Source organism: Passer domesticus, chromosome Z, assembly GCF_036417665.1.
Source record: "Passer domesticus isolate bPasDom1 chromosome Z, bPasDom1.hap1, whole genome shotgun sequence".
Taxonomy (NCBI): domain Eukaryota; kingdom Metazoa; phylum Chordata; class Aves; order Passeriformes; family Passeridae; genus Passer; species Passer domesticus.
Genome location: NC_087512.1, coordinates 38,095,964 through 38,117,337, shown reverse-complemented (window position 1 = coordinate 38,117,337; position 21,374 = coordinate 38,095,964). Strand labels below are relative to the sequence as shown.

The 21,374-nt window shown below is 40.1% G+C and overlaps 1 protein-coding gene across 8 annotated transcripts; it reads left to right on the top strand.

Moving 5' to 3' along the window:
• Positions 1–14: 14 nt before the first annotated feature.
• On the top strand, positions 15–20,852 carry HNRNPK (heterogeneous nuclear ribonucleoprotein K). 8 transcript variants are annotated; one of them, XM_064405050.1, is made up of 16 exons: positions 15–143; positions 2,592–2,670; positions 2,775–2,854; positions 3,712–3,821; positions 5,091–5,147; positions 6,665–6,708; positions 7,593–7,666; positions 8,148–8,275; positions 9,236–9,364; positions 9,828–10,135; positions 10,476–10,530; positions 14,325–14,375; positions 18,123–18,144; positions 18,222–18,304; positions 18,745–18,914; positions 19,669–20,852. In XM_064405050.1, exons 3-16 carry the CDS (start codon positions 2,806–2,808, stop codon positions 19,700–19,702), a joined length of 1,314 nt encoding a protein of 437 aa, XP_064261120.1. In that variant the 5' UTR covers positions 15–143; positions 2,592–2,670; positions 2,775–2,805; the 3' UTR covers positions 19,703–20,852. The 8 variants fall into 8 exon arrangements, with proteins under 8 accessions (XP_064261120.1, XP_064261127.1, XP_064261126.1 ...); XM_064405057.1 differs by lacking the exon at positions 15–143 and adding an exon at positions 289–416 and having other exon boundaries at positions 3,724–3,821; positions 7,593–7,665; positions 8,162–8,275; positions 19,730–20,852; XM_064405056.1 differs by lacking the exon at positions 15–143 and adding an exon at positions 289–416 and having other exon boundaries at positions 3,724–3,821; positions 7,593–7,665; positions 8,162–8,275.
• Positions 20,853–21,374: the final 522 nt, after the last annotated feature.

Below are 21,374 nucleotides of genomic sequence, written 5' to 3'. Positions count from 1 at the left end.
CGCCACGGCCGGCGCCGGGCCGCATGCACAAGGCGGGGTTTTAGCGGCCGCCATTTTCTCGCCTCCCGGCCGCAGCCGCTCCCGCTTTTCTGGGCAACCCCCTCGCTGCCCGCGCCGCTCCGAGCGCGGCTCCCGCAGCCCAGGTAGGGAAGGCAGGCCGGCCGGCCGGCGCAAGGGTCTAGCGGCGCCACCCTTTCCCCGGGCGCGTTTCGTCCTTTCCCTCACGGAGGGCGGTGCGGGTCGCGGCGCCGCCTCCTGCGCTGACGGGCAGCGGCCTCACCCAACGAGGCGGCGGCGGCGCCGCGCGGGGGGCGGCGGCGGGGCCAATCGCGGGTGGCGCTGGTGGATGTGCGCGTCGGAGTCCGGGGCTGCTCCCCTTTCTCTCCCGTACGCGGCGGGGCCGGCGGCGGGCGCAGGTACGCGCAGCCCGCGGCGCCGTGCGGCCGGGGCCGGCGGGGAGGGGAGGGCGGCGGGAGAAGGGCACAGGCCGGTTCAGGCCTTGCCTGGGCTGCTAGAGCCGCCGATGTACTCCGCTCGGCGAGGCGGCGTGACACAGCGGTGCGAGACGGCCTGTGTCTCCTGTCGTGGGGCCTCATCCGCCGAGGGCTGCCTGGCCCCAGGTTTCCCGTGGGGTCGGCGGCAGAATGAGGAAAACGCTGCGTGGAGGACACCGGTGTGTCTCCGCCTCGGCTATTGCTGAGCGCCCTCAGACGGCCTCTGTCCCCGTTGCCCCGCGGAGACGGCGCGGGTTTCGCAGCGCCAGGGGTGCACTCCAAGGGCGGGGGCGCGGCGTCCGCGGCCGCCTTCCCGCGCCCGTCCGTGGTGACCGTGCCCAGGGCGAGCCGCTGTTGAGGGTTATGGCGGGCGCGGCGGGGGCGCTCCGGGCCGCGGCCTGCGCGGAAGCAGCCGCAGAGGCCGCTCGGGGGGCGGAGGCTCCGCATCGCGGCCGCGCCGCTTTAGGGCGAGGGCGGAGTGGCCCTGGCGCTAGGGCTGACCCTGCTCCGCCCGCTGCGCCGGGCTTCGAGCCGCCGGGCACCTCCTTTGTGTCCGCCCGGGCCGAGCCGGGTAACGCTCCCCGCGGCCGCGTGGTGGTGGCGGCGGCCCTTCCGCTCCCGGCTCCGCCTCGCAGCGGGCCGGCGGTCGCCATTTCGCAGGGCGCCATTTCCGTTGCTCCGCGGGGGTGCCGCCGTGCTCGCCCCGGTCCCCGCCGCGCTGGGCGGGCGGCTGGAGATGCAGGGGAGATGGGGGGAAGAGAGGGGCAGGCGAGAAGTGCCGCTGCGCCTTGGAGGCGCTCTGATGTTCATCAGCTCTTAGGTCTGTGCTCGGTGGTTCCGCCTCTCGTGGCCGCTAATTTAGCCTTTCGGTGATCATAAGGAACCTGACTTTATTAGTTGTGTTAATGTCTTCTGGATTTACCTAGCTGAGCGAGATTAGTGAGAACACATGGGAAAGTGACTAGGAGAGACTAAGCAGTGAATTGTAACTGTAACTGTTAACAGTTCGCTCCCCGCTGCCTTAAAATTCTTGGGCTGGTTGGAAATTAACCAGTGTCTGAAAGTGCAGTTACACTTTGTCTGTGTCTTCCTTACTACCCGTCCACATAGCAGCGCAATTTTGGCAATGTCTGCCTGAGACCCCGCTATTACTGAACTTGTGCGTGCCCATTAGCCCGCTTCAAGTACCTGGAAATGCCGGCATGTGTTTGGAAGACAAAGCCTGCTTTTAAAGCCCCTGCAAGCAGGGCAGTAATTACATAGCTGTCTGAGAGTACGTTTAGTAAGTTAGAATCAGCTTCTTCCCCACCCCCATTCCTCCTCCCCCGATTATGGTACAACAATGAATGCCTGCTGTTTGTTGAGGCAATGGAAGTTAATAGAATGCAAGGGGAAATATATGATTGTTTGGCTGTATCTGTAAATCACATTTTTAATGATAGTAAGTTGGAGAAATGTTGTTTTTTTTTAAATTTATGCTTCTCGCTAATGTGACGTAGTAGCTAAAAACAGGTCACAGTTTGTTTCAGAAAACTGTACTGAAGTACAGGTGCTTTTGGAGGTTTTGGGTGTGTGTGCATGCAGTGGGTTGTATGTAAGTGCAGAGGGTGATATTTTTAAAAATACGTTATTTTAATGTTATTTTAGTGTTGGAAGTTGTAGTTTTTATTTTATTCATCACTTACAGTTGACAGGAACACATGCTCAAATGCATGCTAGTAGAGAATTGTAGAACAAAGTCTGATGATAACAGGACTTTTTATTAAACATAAATAGTGTTGACCTAAATAGCAGGACCACATTTTGGTGTAGTGCCCTTTAGAAAGTGAAACCAAGGCAAATAAAATGTTGAGATTATGTGGTTACTTAAAACTTGAGTGTGCCCAAAAAGTGTAATTCAGGCATTAAGACTTTATGTAAGTCTGCAAGTTTTGCCTTTGTCTGCTCTTAGTTGTGTGTTTGGCTTGGCTATGCTTTTTCTTTTATAAGAAAAAAAATTGCAGCAATAGTTTAGGTCAGCTCTTTGGTTTCTGACTGTAGCAGAATAATAATCACAACGTGATCACAACTCACAACTGATATATGCTGTTTTCATAGGCTCTTGAAGCAATAGGCTGTTGGATTTTGATCCCGCCCAGAGTACTTGAGTTTTTGTCAGCAAGGATATATAATAGCGGTAAGTTCTAGCAGCAGGCATTTATTTTTGTTATTTTTTCCACTTTAGCATGAGATACAATTTGTCTTTTGACAAAAAAATGTACTGTCTTTATTTCTCAACAGGTTTTGCTTGCCTACATAAGAAAAAAAGGCAATGGAGACTGAACAACAGGAGGAGACCTTTACCAACACAGAGACAAATGGTAAATTTTTTAAAGGACTATTCATTTTTAGATAGACCCTCTTAAAAATTTTAGTATTTCAAAGAATTTTATAATTATTTACCTTTGCCATATATGCATTAGCAGTAATTTTATGTTCTGCATTAAATATCTTCTATTTTAATTAATGTATCATTACACATGCTTTTGAAGCATAAATACATAATCGTCCTGTTGATATGTTTTAGACATGAGAACTGAAAGTTATGACTAAATACTGAAAAATGTTTCATATCTATATGGAGAATGTGCATATGTAGGAATGCTGTAGGGTGTATCTGTTAATTGCATTTTGTTCATTGTAACTGTTACATGCAGGAGTATGAATATATGAAATACTGCTAAAGAGCTTAGTGGAAAATTTCTTGGGAATTACCAGGGGAGTTTGGACATTATTGTTGTTGATTTGTGCCAGTTTTTCCCAGATTATCTGACATTCTACTTTGCTATTGTTCCACCAGTATTTCAGTGTTGGACAAACTACATTTGAGCTATATGCCTGAAAGGTTTTCCCCAGTTGAAATTATAAATAAATACTAAGTGGATGATGTTGCATTCCTTTGGACATGTCTAATATGTTGTGAATTTCTTACTGACTGTGTGCAACATTCTCATTTAAGCCATAGTTCATAGATTTTTAAATGCATTTTCAGTTGTTAATCAGTAAGAAAGTTGATGTGAAGACTAGTTTCTGTGCTTTGGATGCTCAGAATAGACGTCTGCAATTGGTTTTGTTAATAGGAAAGAATGTAGTAAAAGTACAGAGCATAAATTTGGCGCGTGTTCCTCTTCATTGTGACTTAGAAAGTTAAATAAATGTTTATGTTTCCCCCCTATGGACCTCTCTACAGGCAAACGTCCTGCAGAAGATATGGAGGAAGAGCAGGCCTTCAAAAGATCTCGGAACACTGATGAGATGGTTGAACTGCGCATCTTGCTTCAGAGCAAAGTACGCTTTTTTACTGGTTTTGTGTGTAGCATTGTTCAGCATGGTGGTGACAAAGTGCATGTTGAGATATGTGTAGAGAGATTATGTGCTTTTTTTGAAATGAGGTAATTTATTAGATTAATTTTCAGGAATGGTAGGTAGTTCTAGGTGTATTGCAATGGAATTGTCTTCTGAGTTCTCTTAAAAGGGTAAGTCCCTAAGGGTGAATACAGGGTTTATTAAAAATACATACTTGCTAAGAAGTAGAGCAGTAAAGAGTCTAAGATATTTTTACATTTGAGTGGAAGGTAGCTATTTCAAGCGGAATGAATGTATATGAGTCTTTGAAAAAGAAGGTGTTTAGAGTATTATAAATAAGTAATTTTAGATTAAATATGTGAGATGAGAACTTAAGATTTTAGTAATTCTCCCAACTATATCAACAGGAAGAAGTGTGGGAGTAGTTTTTCAGGGATTGAGTGATTTTGTTGGCAAGTGTAAATAGTTAAAAGTTGCTGTGTATGAATTTCCTCTGGTGTTTCCAGTTGCTACACATGATTTATACCTTCTGAAGTATCTCAGTTTTTTGTGTTGATCTCAAAGAATGTTGCCTGAACTCTGTGATATTTCTGACCAATACCCAAGTTACATGGAGTACCATTAAATATTTTGCATGCTGTTAGCATAATGCATGTGTGTAGTAAAAGCAATACTTTTCATAGACTCCTTAAAAGAACCTGGTAAAAATGCGGTTTTCCAATTACTGTTTTTTACTATTTGTCAGTTTATTCCTGTTAATGTTGGTGGCTTTTATTAAGTTGGTGGCTGTTTGCATTCATTTTAGCCTTTTTCAGTTTATATTGCTCTGAGAAATTACTGATGTGCAAAACAATATTAGCACTTTGTTTGGAGCTTAAAAGTGGAATTTGCAAACACATTCCATAAGGCGAAAAAAAAAGCTGATCAGGTAATTGAGGAAATAATTGACCTACATTACACTCATTTAGTTTGGTTTTTTAAATAAATCTAGCCCACGAGAAGTTCAGCATGGGCAGAATTGCCTAAAACTTCTCTTTGGAATTGAAATATTAATGGCAAAGTTGAGTTACCTTTCTCTGTGTGCTGTGTTCCGTGGTTATAAGAGCATTTGGTAATTTTTTTTTTATGCCAAAGTGGTGCTTCCCCCCAACTCCTGGGCCAGCAAAAATAGCTCTACTGTTTTTAGTCTTGAGTTCAAAACTTGGTCTGTGCTGATTTGTCTTAATCTAACTTCTGAAAACTATTTTCCAGAATGCTGGAGCAGTGATTGGAAAAGGTGGCAAAAATATTAAAGCACTTCGTACAGACGTGAGTATATATGAGTTTGAACTAATTTAACACTGCTTCTTTCAGAGCGCTACATCGAAAACTTGATTGCGTGCGTTTCTAGGAATGGGAGCAATTCAACTCTATAGACATCCAAGTTACAAACCATTTGTATTGATTGTCAGAGTAGATAACAGTTCTTCAATTTCTGTTTGAACTAAAACCCAGCTTGATGCATGGGAGGAGAGGTTTATATTCAATCTCTTCACTTTTTAATAGGATTCTGCTAAATTACACACTTGAAGTGAGTTACCATCCTAATTAAAAATATCGACAAAACTTAAACCTCTTAATAGTACCGTTCCCCATATGTGTGCGTCAGTTATAGTACTGCTGAAACCCTTGCAGGTGGCTGGCTTAACCCAGTGATAGAGAAATTCTTCAGTTTCCTTCAAAAAAGCAAAATGAAATCATCCATTTCTTCCTTAACAGCTTGCACGTGAAGCACAAAACCATTAATATTAAGGTTTCTTGCTTTAAATATGAGTATAAAACACTAAAGGAACATTGTATTCTATTACTTGGAAGTATTTTTAAATGGTCTTGACTTAATGCCTGTTCACATTTTACAGGGGGTTGACTCTGGTGATTAGACACATGCTCAGCGTTAATGTTGTTTATTTATAAAACTTGGCAACACTTCTTAAATTCCATTTGTTTACACTCCTGTACTTAACATCAGCTACAATTTCAACGGTTTTTCCAATCAAGACTGTTCAGCGCAAGATTTGGCAGTATATCATTACAAATCAGTTCCAACTAAGTTCATAAACTACCACAACAGAGTTGAGATTTTAGTTGAAATGGTCAGGAATCATACATATGCCCACTAACTTTGGCAGCTAGTTGTTCCTCTTTCTTTTAGGGTTTTTTTAATCTGGGGGTTTTTTTTTGGTTGGTTTTTTTTTTTTGGTTTTGTTTTTGGTTTTTTTTTTTGAGTAAATCAGTATGTCACCTATGTCCAGATAATTTAGATTTGTCTGGAACACAAACTTTCCCAATTTGCCCAAGGTTCTAGTACTAACAGTCTCGACAGTTTTTGCGTCTGCCCTCATGAGCCAGCCTGCTACTGAAACATCATTTATTAAAAGCAAATCGTAGTTTAGTCAGATCAAGTGACTCATTTTTAAAGTCCATACTGTTAGGCCACAGTCGGTGTAGCAGTCCGTTATTGTGTTAGTCTTCAGAACAACTTAAGCTTGTTTCATTAATTGAGAGTAATGAGTATAGTTTGTATTAAATTAAAATTTATTGCTTTTCCCCCTTTTCCCTCTCCTTGTTTTTTTGGCCATATATCTCCGTTGCCCATGTACTGGATCGACTTGCCCCTGCGTTGCCCACCATGACGTTGGCCCATCCGCCCCTGAACGCCCATGTGAAAACCCTGGTTGGCTATGCCCAAAAATGTGCTCGTTGCCAAACGGGTACCATACTTGACAACTTCCGATTGAATACCCATGCCCAATGCCAACATCCACGAACGCCAATGACCAATGCAGTACAATGCCAGTGTTTCAGTCCCAGACAGCAGTGGCCCCGAGCGGTATGTCCCAACAGTTTATGCCTCACTGCCTGAATAGAAAGAGAGAAATGTATTTTATTACCTGCCTTTGATATAATTAAATAGTATCCCCTTATAGACGGTGTATTGTTTTTTTTCAAGTTTTCTGTCTTATTTTCCCCATTAAGTCTTTTTGTCACTGAACTTTTACGTGAGTTGCCCACCCAAACAATCCACTAATTTTATTTCAACGGAAGGAGCACAGCTTCAAGTGTTGCATATTTGCTGCATTGTAAATCAGATTGGTTCAAAATAGTCTCTCGCTCTGTCTTTGTGGCCCACCTTGCTCCCCTCAACATTGCCTGTTCATAATTATTTCTGATGAAGTGCTAATTCCGGTTCGCTTTCCTTCACTTCTCATTTGTTTTGTCTTTTTTTTGTCTTGCATTTGTATTTGTTTTCTTGGAGGGCCCATTAGTAATCTGAGTTCCATAACCTTATTCCAGCTACAACGTTCACCACTTGTATATCCTCACTTTTAATATGAGAAGGTGTGCCAGTTCTACAAATGTAATAGCGAGGGTATCCTAATTAGTGGTGGCGGGGAACATGAGTATTCACTTCTACTTTTCAGTTCTGCGTCAGTTTCTTGCCCACTTAATTTGAGCCCTTCCAAAAGCCCATTCTGTCTTTCTCTCTCTGCAAGACCTACCTAATCTTAAATTTCTCATGCGTATATACTGGGCATAAACAAAGATGCATGTGTTGTAAATTGAGCAAACAGGTTTACTTTAAATGGGGAATACTTGTAAACGCTGCTTTGTAGTAAATCTTGTTAAAATTTTGTGCGTGATGATGAAAAGAATTTACTTCTGCTTTTTCTTTTCTACCTTCTCCATATTGTCTGTCATCATGACTTCCAACAGCATCTTGAGTATAAGTGCAGATATAGAGACAATTGGAGAAATCTTGAAGAAGATTATCCCTACTTTAGAAGAGGTATTTATCTTGAAATTTTCTTCTGTTTAGAATGAAAATACTAGCTTTCGAATGAGATTGTTCTAGATTGTTCTGTGTTTTTAAACACTGGAAATTAGAAAAGTGAAAAATGCCAAAAGCCTTTTAAAAGAAGGATTATGGCTGTCATGTTGGCGTTTTTTGGGTAGAGGGCAAAATCTATAATTGTTTATTACATTTTGAACAGCCTTCCTGTTTCCCAGAAAATAAGTGTTTCATTGTTTGATGCCTTCTTAAATTTTTATAGCAAGCAGTGCAGTGTAATTTAATAAATAGTGTAAAAAATAGGGAAAGCTGATACTTCACGTTGAGGTGAGGTGTTCAAATTGTTGTGGTTGTATCAAAAGAAATACACGACTGAATTCAGCAATAAATTAAATTGCCCCATTCTGTTTAAAAAAGAAGCTTAAAACCCCAAATATTTTGAACATCTGTGATTAATCTTTATTGCTTCTCCCTATATGCATCTTATTTGCAGTATCAACACTACAAAGGCAGTGACTTCGACTGTGAACTTCGACTTCTTATTCACCAGAGTTTGGCAGGAGGCATTATTGGTGTCAAGGGTGCTAAAATTAAAGAACTCAGAGAGGTACTTGCTTTCTGTTCTTCCGGGAATTCATTTTGTTAAATAAGCAATGTTTTCTGTTCATAAGGGGCACATCTAAGTATCTGCTCTGCGTAATTCTTTCTCAGCATGTTGCATACATGCTTTTGACGTTTTGGGACAGAGCTGGAAGTTTCAGCTTTCTTGCAGACCCTCAGAAGTTATGTCAGTGGCAGAGCCAGGACTTAGTTAAACATATTTTTGGTAGAGTACTGTTTTTAAAGAAAGTATTTTTACTTTATTTTATTAAAATTGTATTCATTTCTCCTTTTAGAACAAACTGCTGCGTAGTGTAGAATTACTTGTGTGGTTGAACATACAAAACAGTTGAGAATGAAAGCATCTCCACAGTAGATTTACTGTGGAAAGACTTCATGTTTGGTTATGTATTTTTAATTCTAACTCCTGGAAGACTTTTTTTTTTTCAGTGAAAGAGTAGGATTCTAAAAAAAAAAATTAATGATCTATGTGAACTAAAAACACATAGTTGAGTTTCTTGGCATTGTGTCAGGCAGTTTCAGGTCAGTTCAGGTATAAGCCGGTACTTGTTTGTATGGATTAAGAAAGGCCAGATAACTAGACATAATCCTAGCAACATCGCTGTCTTAGCATCCAAAGCATGTTTAATTTGAAGGCTAATACAACCTATAAGCTGGCAATGGTTATGTGGTCCTTTTTCTAATACTTTGTTAAATGATGTTTCATAGCTATGTTTTAATTAAAGTAGGAGAAATTGATTTTTTTTCATCTTCCTACAAAACTTAGAGCAGCAAGATCTTAAAAATATGTAATCTTCGAACTTTGTGTGATAACTCAAAAGCAAGCATGCAGATTTAAGTGGGTGGAACTTAATTGTCTTTTGAATCTATTTTTAAAATATTTTAATGGTTTTATATAGCTTTAAAAATATATTTGATAATCTCGGATTTTTTTTTTCTTCTGCAGAACACTCAGACCACCATTAAGCTCTTTCAAGAGTGTTGTCCTCATTCGACTGACAGGGTGGTGCTTATTGGTGGAAAACCTGATAGGGTTGTTGAGTGCATCAAGATTATCTTGGATCTTATCTCTGAGGTAATGTTTATTAAATTTATTTTATTCTTTCATTGGCATTCGTGGATGTTTTCTACATGAATTGGATGAAAAATGGTCTCTCTCAGTTTCTAGTTTAAATTTAGTACCTCCTGCTTTCCCAGCAGCAAATGATGGACGGTTACAAACCTTGGGAACTGTTTCTATTGCTTAGAATTGGGGTACACCTTATGAGCAATTTTTGGTAGTAGTGGGCCGTTCATACTTTGCATGTCATCAGAATGAAAAATTCGAAGAGGAAGGAAAACGAAATGTATCTGCCACATCTAAGTAGTTTTACTGTTGTAGTTAAGTTCACAGGAAGCACATCAACATCTCATTTCTTGGCAGCATTAGGAAATCAAAAACATGGTCCAAATGCATAAATGTGTTAGTTTAATGATTAAATACACCAGTTGTAATGGAACTGTCTGATTTGAGGAATTGTTTTATTTGTTTGTATTAGTCTCCAATTAAAGGACGGGCCCAGCCTTATGATCCCAATTTCTATGATGAAACGTATGACTATGGTGGCTTCACAATGATGTTTGATGATAGAAGGGGACGGCCAGTGGGCTTTCCAATGCGTGGAAGAGGAGGTTTTGATCGAATGCCTCCTGGTCGTGGTGGACGACCTATGCCTCCCTCAAGAAGAGATTATGATGATATGAGCCCTCGCAGAGGACCTCCACCACCTCCACCAGGTCGTGGTGTTAGAGGTGGCAGCAGAGCTCGTAATCTTCCTCTTCCTCCTCCACCACCTCCTCGTGGCGGGTGAGTTGTTGGATAATTGCATTATACAAAAGCTCATGTTGTGTATCTGAGTCATATTTTCAGTGGTCTTTCCATGCTTCCATGTTGGTAGTGATTATGCGGGATTGAGCCTGTATTAGACAAGAGTATTTTTTGAAATTTACTGAAATTTAATTACCTGCTTGATGTAGTAAGTTGCCAGGACTATAATCAGTAGTTCTGGAAGTTCTCTTATTCAGTACTGGGGTAGAATAGTTTGATACTAAGTTATATGTGAACCCTGAATGGGAAAATTCAGATAAACAAGCTAGCTGATAACACACATAACAAAATTAACATGCTGCTGTCTTTTTTGTTTTAGAGATCTGATGTCCTATGACCGGAGGGGCAGACCGGGAGACCGTTACGATGGCATGGTATGAGTTGAAAATTTGCTCTGTTGTTTCCCTAAGCACAGTTAGCATGCTGACCTCCTGTTGCTGAACTACTTGCGCTTTCGTGTGGGATATACACAGTTCTGGTAGTAAAACCAAAATGTTATGTCCATACAAGTGGTCCTCCTGTAGATTTGAGGTGTAAATGGTACTCTTATGTTTTCTTTCTTTCTCCCTGTCTTCAGAAAGATTCAGTGATTTTGATTGTGCTCAGCTCTGTAGGTTTTCTTACACTGGCCATCTTTTAGATTTTTTAAATGAGCATGACAGAAATAGCAATTGGGAGATTTTTCACATAGAGAAAGCATGTCAGAACAGTGTTCTCTGGCGAGTTAAAGAGCAGAGCATTCTTAACACTAAAGCTTGGCAAACATGCTCATTGATACCGTAACTCAGATTATATAGGAGCATCTGAGAAGAGCTCTAATTGATGGAATGTGATGGGTCTTTTGAATAAATTCTATATTTATTAGTTTCTCTGCAGAAAATCCACTCAATTCCAAATGTTTTGGAGGTGCAACCACTGCTTAGTTGAATCCTACATCAATTCTTTCTGGGGGGAGAAAGAAATCTCATAATATATGTAAGCTTAAAACAAAGGATACAGGTAGTCTTCTGTGTTGCATTCTGAACTGTCAGGCCCCAGCAGCCCCCTGCTGTTCCGAGACAAGATTTCCTCTTTCCTCAGTAGGAAATCCAGGAGGTTCTCCTGGTTTCAGCTGGGATAGTTACTTTCTTCTCAGTAGCTGATCCAGTGCTGTGTTTTGAATTCGGTATGAGAATACTGTTGATAACATGCTGATGTTTTTTGTTTTCCTATGTAGTATTTTATACCAAGTCAAGCGCTTGCTCAGTGTCTCATGCCCTAAGAATGAGTAGGTATACCAAAGAAGTTGGGAAGTATTATAATCTGTACAAGTGACCCAAACTGGCCAAAGAGATACTCCACACCATAGAACATCATACCCAGTGTATAAACTGGGGCAGTTACCCAGACAGGGGGTTCATAAGGGTTTGAGGATGGGGCCTGGCAGTGGTCAGCAGAGTGATAAGCAGTTGTATCATGTATCCTCGATTTTGTTCTTGTTTATTTTATTGTTTTGGGGCATGGTGGTGGTGGTTGTTTAAATTTTTGTTAGTTTTCCTTGTTTTTTAACTTCTCAATTACTAAACTGTTCTTATCTCAAGCTGTACGTTTTGCTTTTGATTCTCATCCCAGTTCCACTGGGGGTTGGGTGGGGACGTGTGAGCAGGCAGCTCTGTAGTGCTTAGTTGCCAGCTGCTCTTAAACCACAACTATATACTCTATAGTAGCAATATTGGTGGATCTCTATAGTAGCAATATTCTTTTCTCCTCTGGCTTTGTTTGGCACCTTCTTTAAGATGACAGGTGACCCATTATTTTATTCTTCTAAATTAATGTAGAAGATAGAAATGAAAAAGAGATAAGAAATGGGCTAGCTAAATGGACTTCACATGAACTCCTTGGGAATAAGAGTTAGTGGAACTCCAAATTGCAAGAATGCCATATGCTTATTAGAAATAATAAAAGATTTGCAGTTACAGATATTTGCAGTCACAAAAAAACCTGTTTCCCGTGGTACTTTACGTGCTAAGAAACTGGAAGAATGGAGAAGTACACCTCCAAAATTTCTTACCTCTATTTATATGTTTTCAGAGCTTAGGTTTTGTGTTCTTCTGTTTGCAGCAAGCCTGTGCTAGAGTACATAAACTAAGCAGCCTGTCCTTCTTTGGGTATTTGGTTGAGCACAGTCTTAGTTAGCTTGACTCTTGGGCAGTAGTGTGTTCTATTTTTGTTCTATTTTTATTCCAGTTCAGCCAGAATAGAAAATCCATTTTATCTTAGGCTTAGCCTGTCAGGTTGACCTTCACTTTATTGTCATGATTCTACACACAAGTGAAGTAATTTCTGCTAGTTTGGTTTCTTTCATGGAGAAAAAAAAAGCAAGTTCATTTCTTTTTCGTAATGAAGCTGCTCATAACTTTGGCTCCTTTGTGATCAAGTGTTACAGCTGGTTAAAGTGAGGACTATTTTCCAACAAAAATAATATTTAATTTCTAGTTTTAGTTAATTATGATCCTAGTATTCTAAATTATGTAAGCAGCAAGGAAATTTTCACAGAATGTGACTACACAACTTCAAGTATTATGCCAAAAGCTAAAGTCCTCCTGTGCTACAGGCATCAAATAGAAACTGTTGTGTAGCTAAAAGTTTAAACAAACTTATTATTACAAACTATATTACTGTGGTTTATAATGGAAAAAGCTGCTCTTAGAGAGTAGAAATGCTCTTTTCACGTCAATTCTGTCCTACATAGGTGTAATAAAAAGCAGCAATTGATGAACATCTCAAAAATACTGGAAAAATTTAATGTACAAAACGAAATTTTTTTGCTAGTTCTCTTTTTCGCTAAAGGCAGAAAGATTGAACAGTTGACAGTCTTTAAGACTGGATGCTGAACTGTGATTTTTCCTGTATTCCAGAGACATGACAGTATTGACAGCCTTGTAAATGCTGAGTGGAGAAAAACCCACTTTGATTTTAAAAGAAGGGTAAATTCCTCTTGGCCATACAGAGTTAATCACTTGAGATGATACTTGTGTGTAAGCCTGGCTTAAAGCTGTAGTTATGAATATGTACTGCTGTTTATATGCTCATGTGACTTACAGTTTGTTCTGAAGCTTTTTCTCCAAAGTACAGACTTGTTTATCGCCGTATAGAAGTGTAACTACTACAGTGTGTAACTACCTCCAGATCAGATCCTGTGTACCGTAAGGGCTATGGTGATCTGAAAAATCCTGAGTTTTCTGTATTTTTTAACACCCTCATTCTCAAGGACATATTAAAATTAGTAAAGGAAGAATGTATGACAACTCTTCTATTTATTCGTGCAGATGCTGGAAGGAAGTAACAAAATTTCAGTTTCCTAGGTCACTCTTAAAAACCAGAAAAACTTACTACTAAAGAATTTGACATCAGTTAGGACTGCATGCAGGGTTTTCTATTATATGTAAAAGTTAAGCTCTTTGCCTTATCCAGCCCATCTGTCATATGATTTCTGTTCGAGTTCTGAGTAGTGATTAGCACAGATTAGTCTGCAATGTAAAATGTTATGTATGCTAAGACACCCTCTTTCAGAAACTCATTTAGCGCAAATAAACATCACTTGCTGAAACTGTAAAATTCTGAAAGAAATAAATGCCATATATCATATGTTTTAGAAACATTATTAAGTTTCTAATTTAGGTAGGTAGTGGTAGATTGTTAGTCTACTTACTGGCTAGATAAGGTACGTGGATAGTAGAACATAAGCAGTGTCCTTCCTGCTTAACCTGCAGTTGGCATAATCACTTGCAGTTACTTGTTTCAATCTTAGTAAACCTTTTTCTAGTAGATGGCAGAAATAAAACATTGATAAAGTATTTTTACATGTAAAAATGTAAAAAGGTTTTCTGAAAGAAAAAAGAAGGCTTAAGTTTTGCCTTGCCATTAGTTTTTGGGCTTTTTAGTGAGAGGAAGACTCTGCTAATTAACATAGAAAGAGAAGGAAAACAGGAGTTTCCCATTTAGAGTTGCCCCAAAGTAAAATTAAAAGCCAGTGAGTCTTGAAAGTGGTCTAAATCACATAATTTCAAGTCTTCGTTAATAGTGTGAGGGTTTCTTCATACCACTATGCATTCTGTTTGGTTGCAACATTGTCTAAAAGTCTGTATGACCTGGATTTCCTTTCTTCCTCTTATGTTGCTTCTGGAAGATGATGCAGTGTCATGTGGATGCCTGTGATGACATGCAGCCACCAGAGTTGGTGAGTGTTTTTAGCCTGTTCTTTGAAAACTGCTTTATTGAATGAGTTAAGTGATAAAGCAAATCTAAGAGATCTTGAGTGTAGTCCATGGCAATTTGTGCCTATTAAAATTCATACAGCCATTCTTCTGACTTGGAATTTAGAGGCAGACTTAATGATGTGTCCTTTGAAGGCAGGTAATGTTAATAGAAATGTGTAATTATGCAGCAGATTGGTAAAAATAGAGTAGCTTTTCTTACCTCTTTTGCCTCCTTTACAGTATATTTTCATTTTGGTAAATGGTAACTTTCTCCATAACTGATGCACTGTAGATGCAGCAATTTATGATTTATGTTTTGTTTTACTTCCATAATGTGGGATTTTATTTTGAGCAGCAAATACTTAAAGTAGCTTCTCACTTTTATTTGTGAATGTGCTTATGTTTACCTATCAGCCTATTTGAAAATGTATCATATGGTCAGATAGGTTTTGGGATGTTATCACAGAATTATAGAATGATTTTGATTTGAAGTAACCTTAAAGATAATCTAATTCCAACCTGCCATGGGTAGAGAACCTTGAACTAGACTGGGATGCTCAGGGTTCCATTGCACCTGGCTTTGAACACTTGCAATAACTGGATGTCCACAGCTTTTCTGGGCAACCTGTTCCAGTGCCTCACCACCGTCACAGTGAAGATTTTCTTTCCAGTACTTAAACTAAACCAAAGCTCTTTCAATTTAAAATTGTTGCCCTTTGTCCTTCTATGTGCCTGTGTGAAAACTCCTCTCCAGCCTTGCTGTAGGCTGCTTTCTGGAGCTGGAAGGCCACAATAAGGCCACCCTGGAGCCTTCTCCACTCCAAAGTGAACAATCCCAGCTCTCAGGCTCTCTTACAGAAGAGGTGCTGCATCCCTCTAATAATCTTTGTGGTCCTCCTCCAATCTTAATCCACCAAGTCCATGCCCTTAATGTTGGGGGCCCCAGAGCTGGATGCAGTACTCATGTTGGGATCTCAAGGCTTGACCTTTCAATGCAGCCCAGAGCACGGTTGCCACTCTGGGCTGCAAGTTCACAACTGGGTCATGTCCCACTTTCACCCACCAGCACCCCCAGCTTCTTCTGGGCAGGGCTGCTCTCCATCTGTTCATCCCCTAGCCTGTGTTGGTACTGGGGATTGCACCAGCTCAGGTGCAGCACCTTGCTCATGGTCCTGTTAAATTGAATGAGATTCCTATGGGCTCGCTTTTTGAGCTTGTCCAGGTTCCTCTGGATGGCATCCAGTCCTTGAGGTCTGTCAACAGCACCACTCAGTTTGCATCCTTGTTGCAGGAGTACCTGATGTGTTTGTGTCATTGATGAAAACATTGAATAGCACTGGTCCCAGTGGAGGCCAATCCCTGAGGGACACCACTTTTTAATGTCTGTTGAAACTCTGAGCCATTGACACTGCCCCCTGGGTGTAACTATCCCTATTCAATAAAGTCTATCCATGGAATCCATCCTTCTCCAGTGTGGAGGGAAGGACGTGGGGACTATGTCAAAGCCTTTACAGAAGTCCAGGTACATGGTACCTGTTTCTCTTGTTTACTGATGTAGTCACTCCATTGTAGAAATTACAGAGTACATCAGGTATTAGCAATGTCTTGGAAGATGGCAAAATGCTGCCAAATTAATACTATTGATTAATTCATGTTAAAAGTCAGTTCTTGGCTTATATCTTGGCTACTGCTATCAGTTCTGTTGTTTTGTCGTGTGGAGAGGCAGATGTGATCAAGGAAAGGTATTTTCTTTAAAAGAAGTTAGTCCAAAAAGGTATCCTATGGCAAATACCAGCAGCAGTATGTGTGTGTATGCAGTATGCTATGTGATCTTCTCAATTTAACCTTAAGCAGAGTCCTTCGTTGTCTTGTATTTTGTACTCCACTGTGAGCTCTGTTATGTTTTATAATTGTATTGCTTAGTAACATGATTAGGCAATACACGTTGCTTAGAGACAGAGGATAAGCTCAGCACTTCAATTTGAATAGCTTTCATTTTGATGCAAAGAGAAAGATGGTAAGGAATATTTTTTGGGAAAGTTGTTACATTATAACTTCTATTGGCCCATACTTGTGAGTGGGTGAACTTGACTGACTACCAGGAGCCTACCAAGCTGCTCTCAAGCCCCTACCTTAGTAGAAAGTGAGGGGAGAAAAGTTGGTGGCTCATGATGGAGATGGGCAGATCACTTAGTAATTAACATCATAGGCAAAACAGAGTTGGCTTGAGTAGGTTTACTGCCACTTTGACTAGCGTGGTGAGAAACACAAAAACACCTTTACCCATCTTCCACTTCTTCACAGACTCAGCTTTCACTCCTTCATTCCTTACTCCACTATTTCTCTTTCATGAATGGTGCAGGGGTGACAGGGAATGGTAGGTTCCTAGTCAGTTCATCACACCTGTCACTGCTCCTTCCTCTCTGTATTGTTCCCCTGCTCCAGAGTAGGGTCCCTTCCATGGAATGATACAGCTGGAGCTGCTCAAATGATCTGTTTCCAGTGGACTGCAGTTCTTAGGGAACTGTTCCAGTGTGGGTCCCCTTTGTGTGGCACAGTCCTTCAGGAGCAGAATAATTTGGTGTTGGTCCTCTCACAGGGCACAGGTATCTGCCTGTGCAGCTTCCTTCTGGGCATTCCTACCTGCTGTCAGCATAGCATCCCTCAGTGGGCTGCGCTGTAGTGATCTGCTCCAGTGTGGTTCTCTCCATGGGCTGCAGGGCAGTCTCCACTCCAGTTCCTGGAGCACTTGTTTCATCCTTGCTCACCCTTGCAGTCAGTGCACAGTGGCATTTTTTTACTTGTTTCTTAAATATTATAACTGAGATGTCACCAGCTTGGCTGACAGTTTCAGCTTTAGGTAGCCTCCAGCCTCCTCTCTCAGACTGCAGGAGTCTCTTCAGAAGTTGAATTTCAGAGAACCACATATATTTATTCTCTGCTTCTGTAGCAAAGTGTAAATACACAGTTTTGCACACTTAGAACACATTAGATGAAATGAGAACTTGATGTCAAATACAAGTTTACAAATCCTCAAAATAATAGGGCCAGGAGTGCTCATTGCAGTAATTTACATTTGGTATATGGTGGTTCAAATGTAACAGAAGTCAATCATGTAGTTATTGTTTTTTTCTAAGATGTAAAGGGTTTGTAGCATAGTCAGAATCAAAGGTGTAGATGTAGTAGTACAATTTGCCCTGGAACTGGAGATTGGAGTTTATTTTGAGTTGTGTTAATGGTAGTATTAATAAGGCTCTACTCTGATTTTGTAATTCTAATGTTTAGTACTGAGGTCACAAGTAGATCAGCATAAACAGCTGTCTGCAAGAAGCTGAGATGGTGAGACTGCCTTGGTAAACTGGCATGGCTGAATTCTTTGTCATTTTATGTGTTGTTCTTAGAGGTTTTGATAGGGCAGGATAAGAAACACAATATCTGGAGTTGGACAGAACCTACAAGAATCATCGCATCCAACTTGTGGTCCTGCACAAGATGGCCTCTGGTCCAGATGGACAGAGGTTAATCAGATTTCTCCCACCCATCCCTTTTGTTTCTGGTCTTCCATCTTTGCCTCGGGATGCTCTTGATGCCATAATACTTGTATTTATATCAGATTGAGGGTTGTGATGTTCGATTAAATGGGCTCAAAGTTAGCAATATAATGCTTAAGATAAAAATGTATTAATAAAACATGGCTGTTCACGTTAATGGTTTTTTTTCTCTTGCAGTTTGAGGGAGGCTCTGGTTATGGTAAGTGTTCATATAGAACCTTTGCATGTAGTTCATTATGTAGTTACTAAAGGGCTTGATGCATACACTTAAATCAGATTATTCTTATGCAGGGGGGCGTGGTTCATATGGAGATCTTGGTGGACCCATCATCACAACACAAGTAACGATTCCCAAAGATGTAAGTAAAGTTGATGTGCTTTCAGCTCAGGCTTTCTCGTAAAAAAAAGTCTCAGCCATTTCTCAGACTGTTTAAGTAAATCAGAAATATTTAAAATGCTTAAGTACTTCTAATACAAAACATGTGTTTCTAAATTGCCAGCTTGACTGTTTGGTTCTGTCTTCAGAGACACATTAAAGAATGCTACTTGTGGTTAATGCTCAGTAGATATGGTCCTTGTAACCCATATTTTGCAAATGAGAGCTGGTTCTCCCAGTTTTATCTCACCTATATGTATACAGTTCATACTGCTGGGGATATTTTTAGGCTATAAAGAAATAAGCTCCCATTGCAGCACTTAAAACTGTCTTTGTGGAAGCTACTCAAATGCTGCTGTAATTTTCTAACATTTTGGAAAGGCACTTGTATAAGGAAATGAATGTTTTTGCTTTCTTCACTAGTTGGCAGGATCTATTATTGGAAAGGGAGGCCAGAGAATCAAACAAATACGTCATGAGTCAGGAGCTTCGATCAAAATTGATGAACCACTAGAAGGCTCAGAAGATCGGATAATCACTATTACAGGAACACAGGACCAGATACAAAATGCACAGTATTTGCTGCAGAACAGGCAAGTAAAACTTTAATGTCCCTACTGTCAAATTAACATGCATATTATGAAACAGCTCTCCTCTGTGAATCAATTTTTTAAGAAGGCAGGTTTTAAGTAACTATTTGAACCTAACTTCTCTAGTGGTAGTTCTGCCTTGATTCTCTTCTGCTCTCCATTCTAATTAAAATGAAGACACCCTCAAAACTAATCTTGCTGGAAGACATCTTAACCAAGCAGTCCTCTCATTTCTCTGGTGAAAACTGCTGCAAAAAAACTACTTGTAATAAATTACATAGAGCCTGTAGAAAATATAGAAGATTTCAGTGGATGTTGGCCTAGTTCTGTGTGGAAGACTAGTGATTTTGTTGTTTTTAGATAACTAAATTGACAACAAATCACAGTCTGCCATATGGCACAGACCATGCCTCTACAGGACAAGTTGAAATCGATTTGGGGCTGTTATGCAGCATTTCACACCTTGCTGACAGTACTTTGCCTTTTCTGCCAAATATTAACAGCTACAGATAACATTTGCTGTATTAACATTATGGCTGCTATAGCAGTTTTAATATATTAACTGGAATGTTTGGCTTTAGATTACTAATACTTAACTATGCCTGAAATACACTAATATAATGGTTAGCCATTGACATTTTAAAATTGTGTATTTTTAAATGTATTAGTAATTTGTAATTTAATATGCTTTATGAATGTTGATGCAAGATGTATGGTCCATCATTCTAATACATGCTTTTTTCTTTTTCTTTTATAGTGTGAAGCAGTATGCAGATGTTGAAGGATTCTAATGCAAGATTATTTTTTCTTTTTTATAGTGTGAAGCAGTATTCTGGAAAGTTTTTCTAAGACTAGTGAAGAACTGAAGGAGTCCTGCACCCTTTTTTTTTTTATCTGCTTCTGTTTAAAAAGCCAACATTCCTCTGCTTCATAGGTGTTCTGCATTTGAGGTGTAGTGGAATCTTTGCTGTACACCAGATGTAATGTTTTAGTTCCTTACAGATACATGGCGGGGGGAAGGGCATACAAGACTAACATTGAAATTTTGAAGCGGCAGAGAGAATGAATTCTATTTTTGTTCATTGTTGGTGGTAAATTGTACTGTTTTTCTGTAATTGTTGTGAACATCCTGCTTTATGTACACTGTATCTTTATTTGAAGGGGGAGAATATGGTAGGCCCCATGTCCCTGGCATTTGTTGAGAGCAGTGTGCAGAATGTAATGCATTTTTGTAAGAAACATTTTAGGATTTTTAAATAAATTTAGTGAACCTTTTCTTGGTGGTCATTTTTCTTCAGGTCTTCATAAGGTCATAACTAAAATGGATATACCTAGTTTGGTTTTTTTTCCCCTTACAAATTAAAGTTGCTGTTAAGCTTGCTCTTCAGTTTCCTTGATATATAGGTGGAGTTCTGTGGGGTTTTTTTGACAAATTAAAGAGATCGTGTAAAAACAATGACTGCTTTGCTGTTTGGGGAAAGGGGGAAGGTGAAAATACACAAATGTGTAAAACTTGACATGCAAGTGTTTGGCCCTCTTTGCAATACATATATATATTGGTGACAGTATATAAATAAAATACTTTAAAACTTTGTGACGTCACTGATTAAACAGTTGTAAAGTACAGCTGGGTTTAGACAGCTTGCTTAATGCAGTTGCTCTGCCATTACTGAATAAATTATACCTGTTTTCTGAGCTTTTGTTTGTATGAGACAGGAATTGCGAATTGGCAAGATGAAATACAACTATGTAATTTGTTTTCCATTGTATGCAAAACTTCTACTTGTTTCCCAGATGTATGTTGAGTTCCGTAAGAATTATTTGTGAGAAATTAAAAAAATATAACGCCTCTGGATATCTCATGTAATACTTTGGCATTTGTATTTATAGTTTAAAGTTTTAATTTCACTTCCTGAATAAAAACAGATTAAAAAGTGTAAACGTGTGTGGCACATAGAGTTATGATGGGTCCAGACTAAGTTAAGTTTCTTTTATTGTCTTTGGTTGGTTGTTGTGTCCCCTCACCCTCCCCCAGTTTGTGGCACGTGAACATGGTTTTTTTTTAACGCAGCTACTCTTTAAAATGGCAGGGTAAATGCGAGCCTGAAACCGTATGCATAAGGCCGGCTCCCTTGGCCAGAGCGATAGTGAATTCTGTTGAGAGAAATGCCAGCACTCTTTAGTCAGTAAGAAGTCAGCTGGCTTGGTACACAGCTTGGTGCCTAAATTCTAGAGAAGTCTGCAATCGAGGCTAAGATTTTGGGCAAAATGCAAATTAACTAAAACAGGCTCAATTGCTCTGTGTGCTTCTAGCTTGTGTATGTATGCAAAAGGGGGTTTGGGCCGTCTTCTGGTTCTTTTCTGTTTTGATCGGGGAAAAGAGCTCAGCAACTCAACATGCACATTTTTGTTCCTTCCTCTGTCAAGTTTTTTGTTTTGTTTTTATTCCTCTCTTTTTCAATG

What these genes read in the sequence shown, in the direction of transcription:
- HNRNPK (XM_064405050.1), top strand. Translation starts at nt 2,806, where the DNA reads ATGGAGACTGAACAACAGGAGGAGACCTTTACCAACACAGAGACAAAT. An exon ending in GCATCTTGCTTCAGAGCAAA is followed by an intron (nt 3,822 to 5,090) that starts GTACGCTTTTTT and finishes ACTATTTTCCAG; the next exon opens with AATGCTGGAGCAGTGATTGG. An exon ending in TGAGGGAGGCTCTGGTTATG is followed by an intron (nt 18,145 to 18,221) that starts GTAAGTGTTCAT and finishes CACTTAAATCAG; the next exon opens with ATTATTCTTATGCAGGGGGG.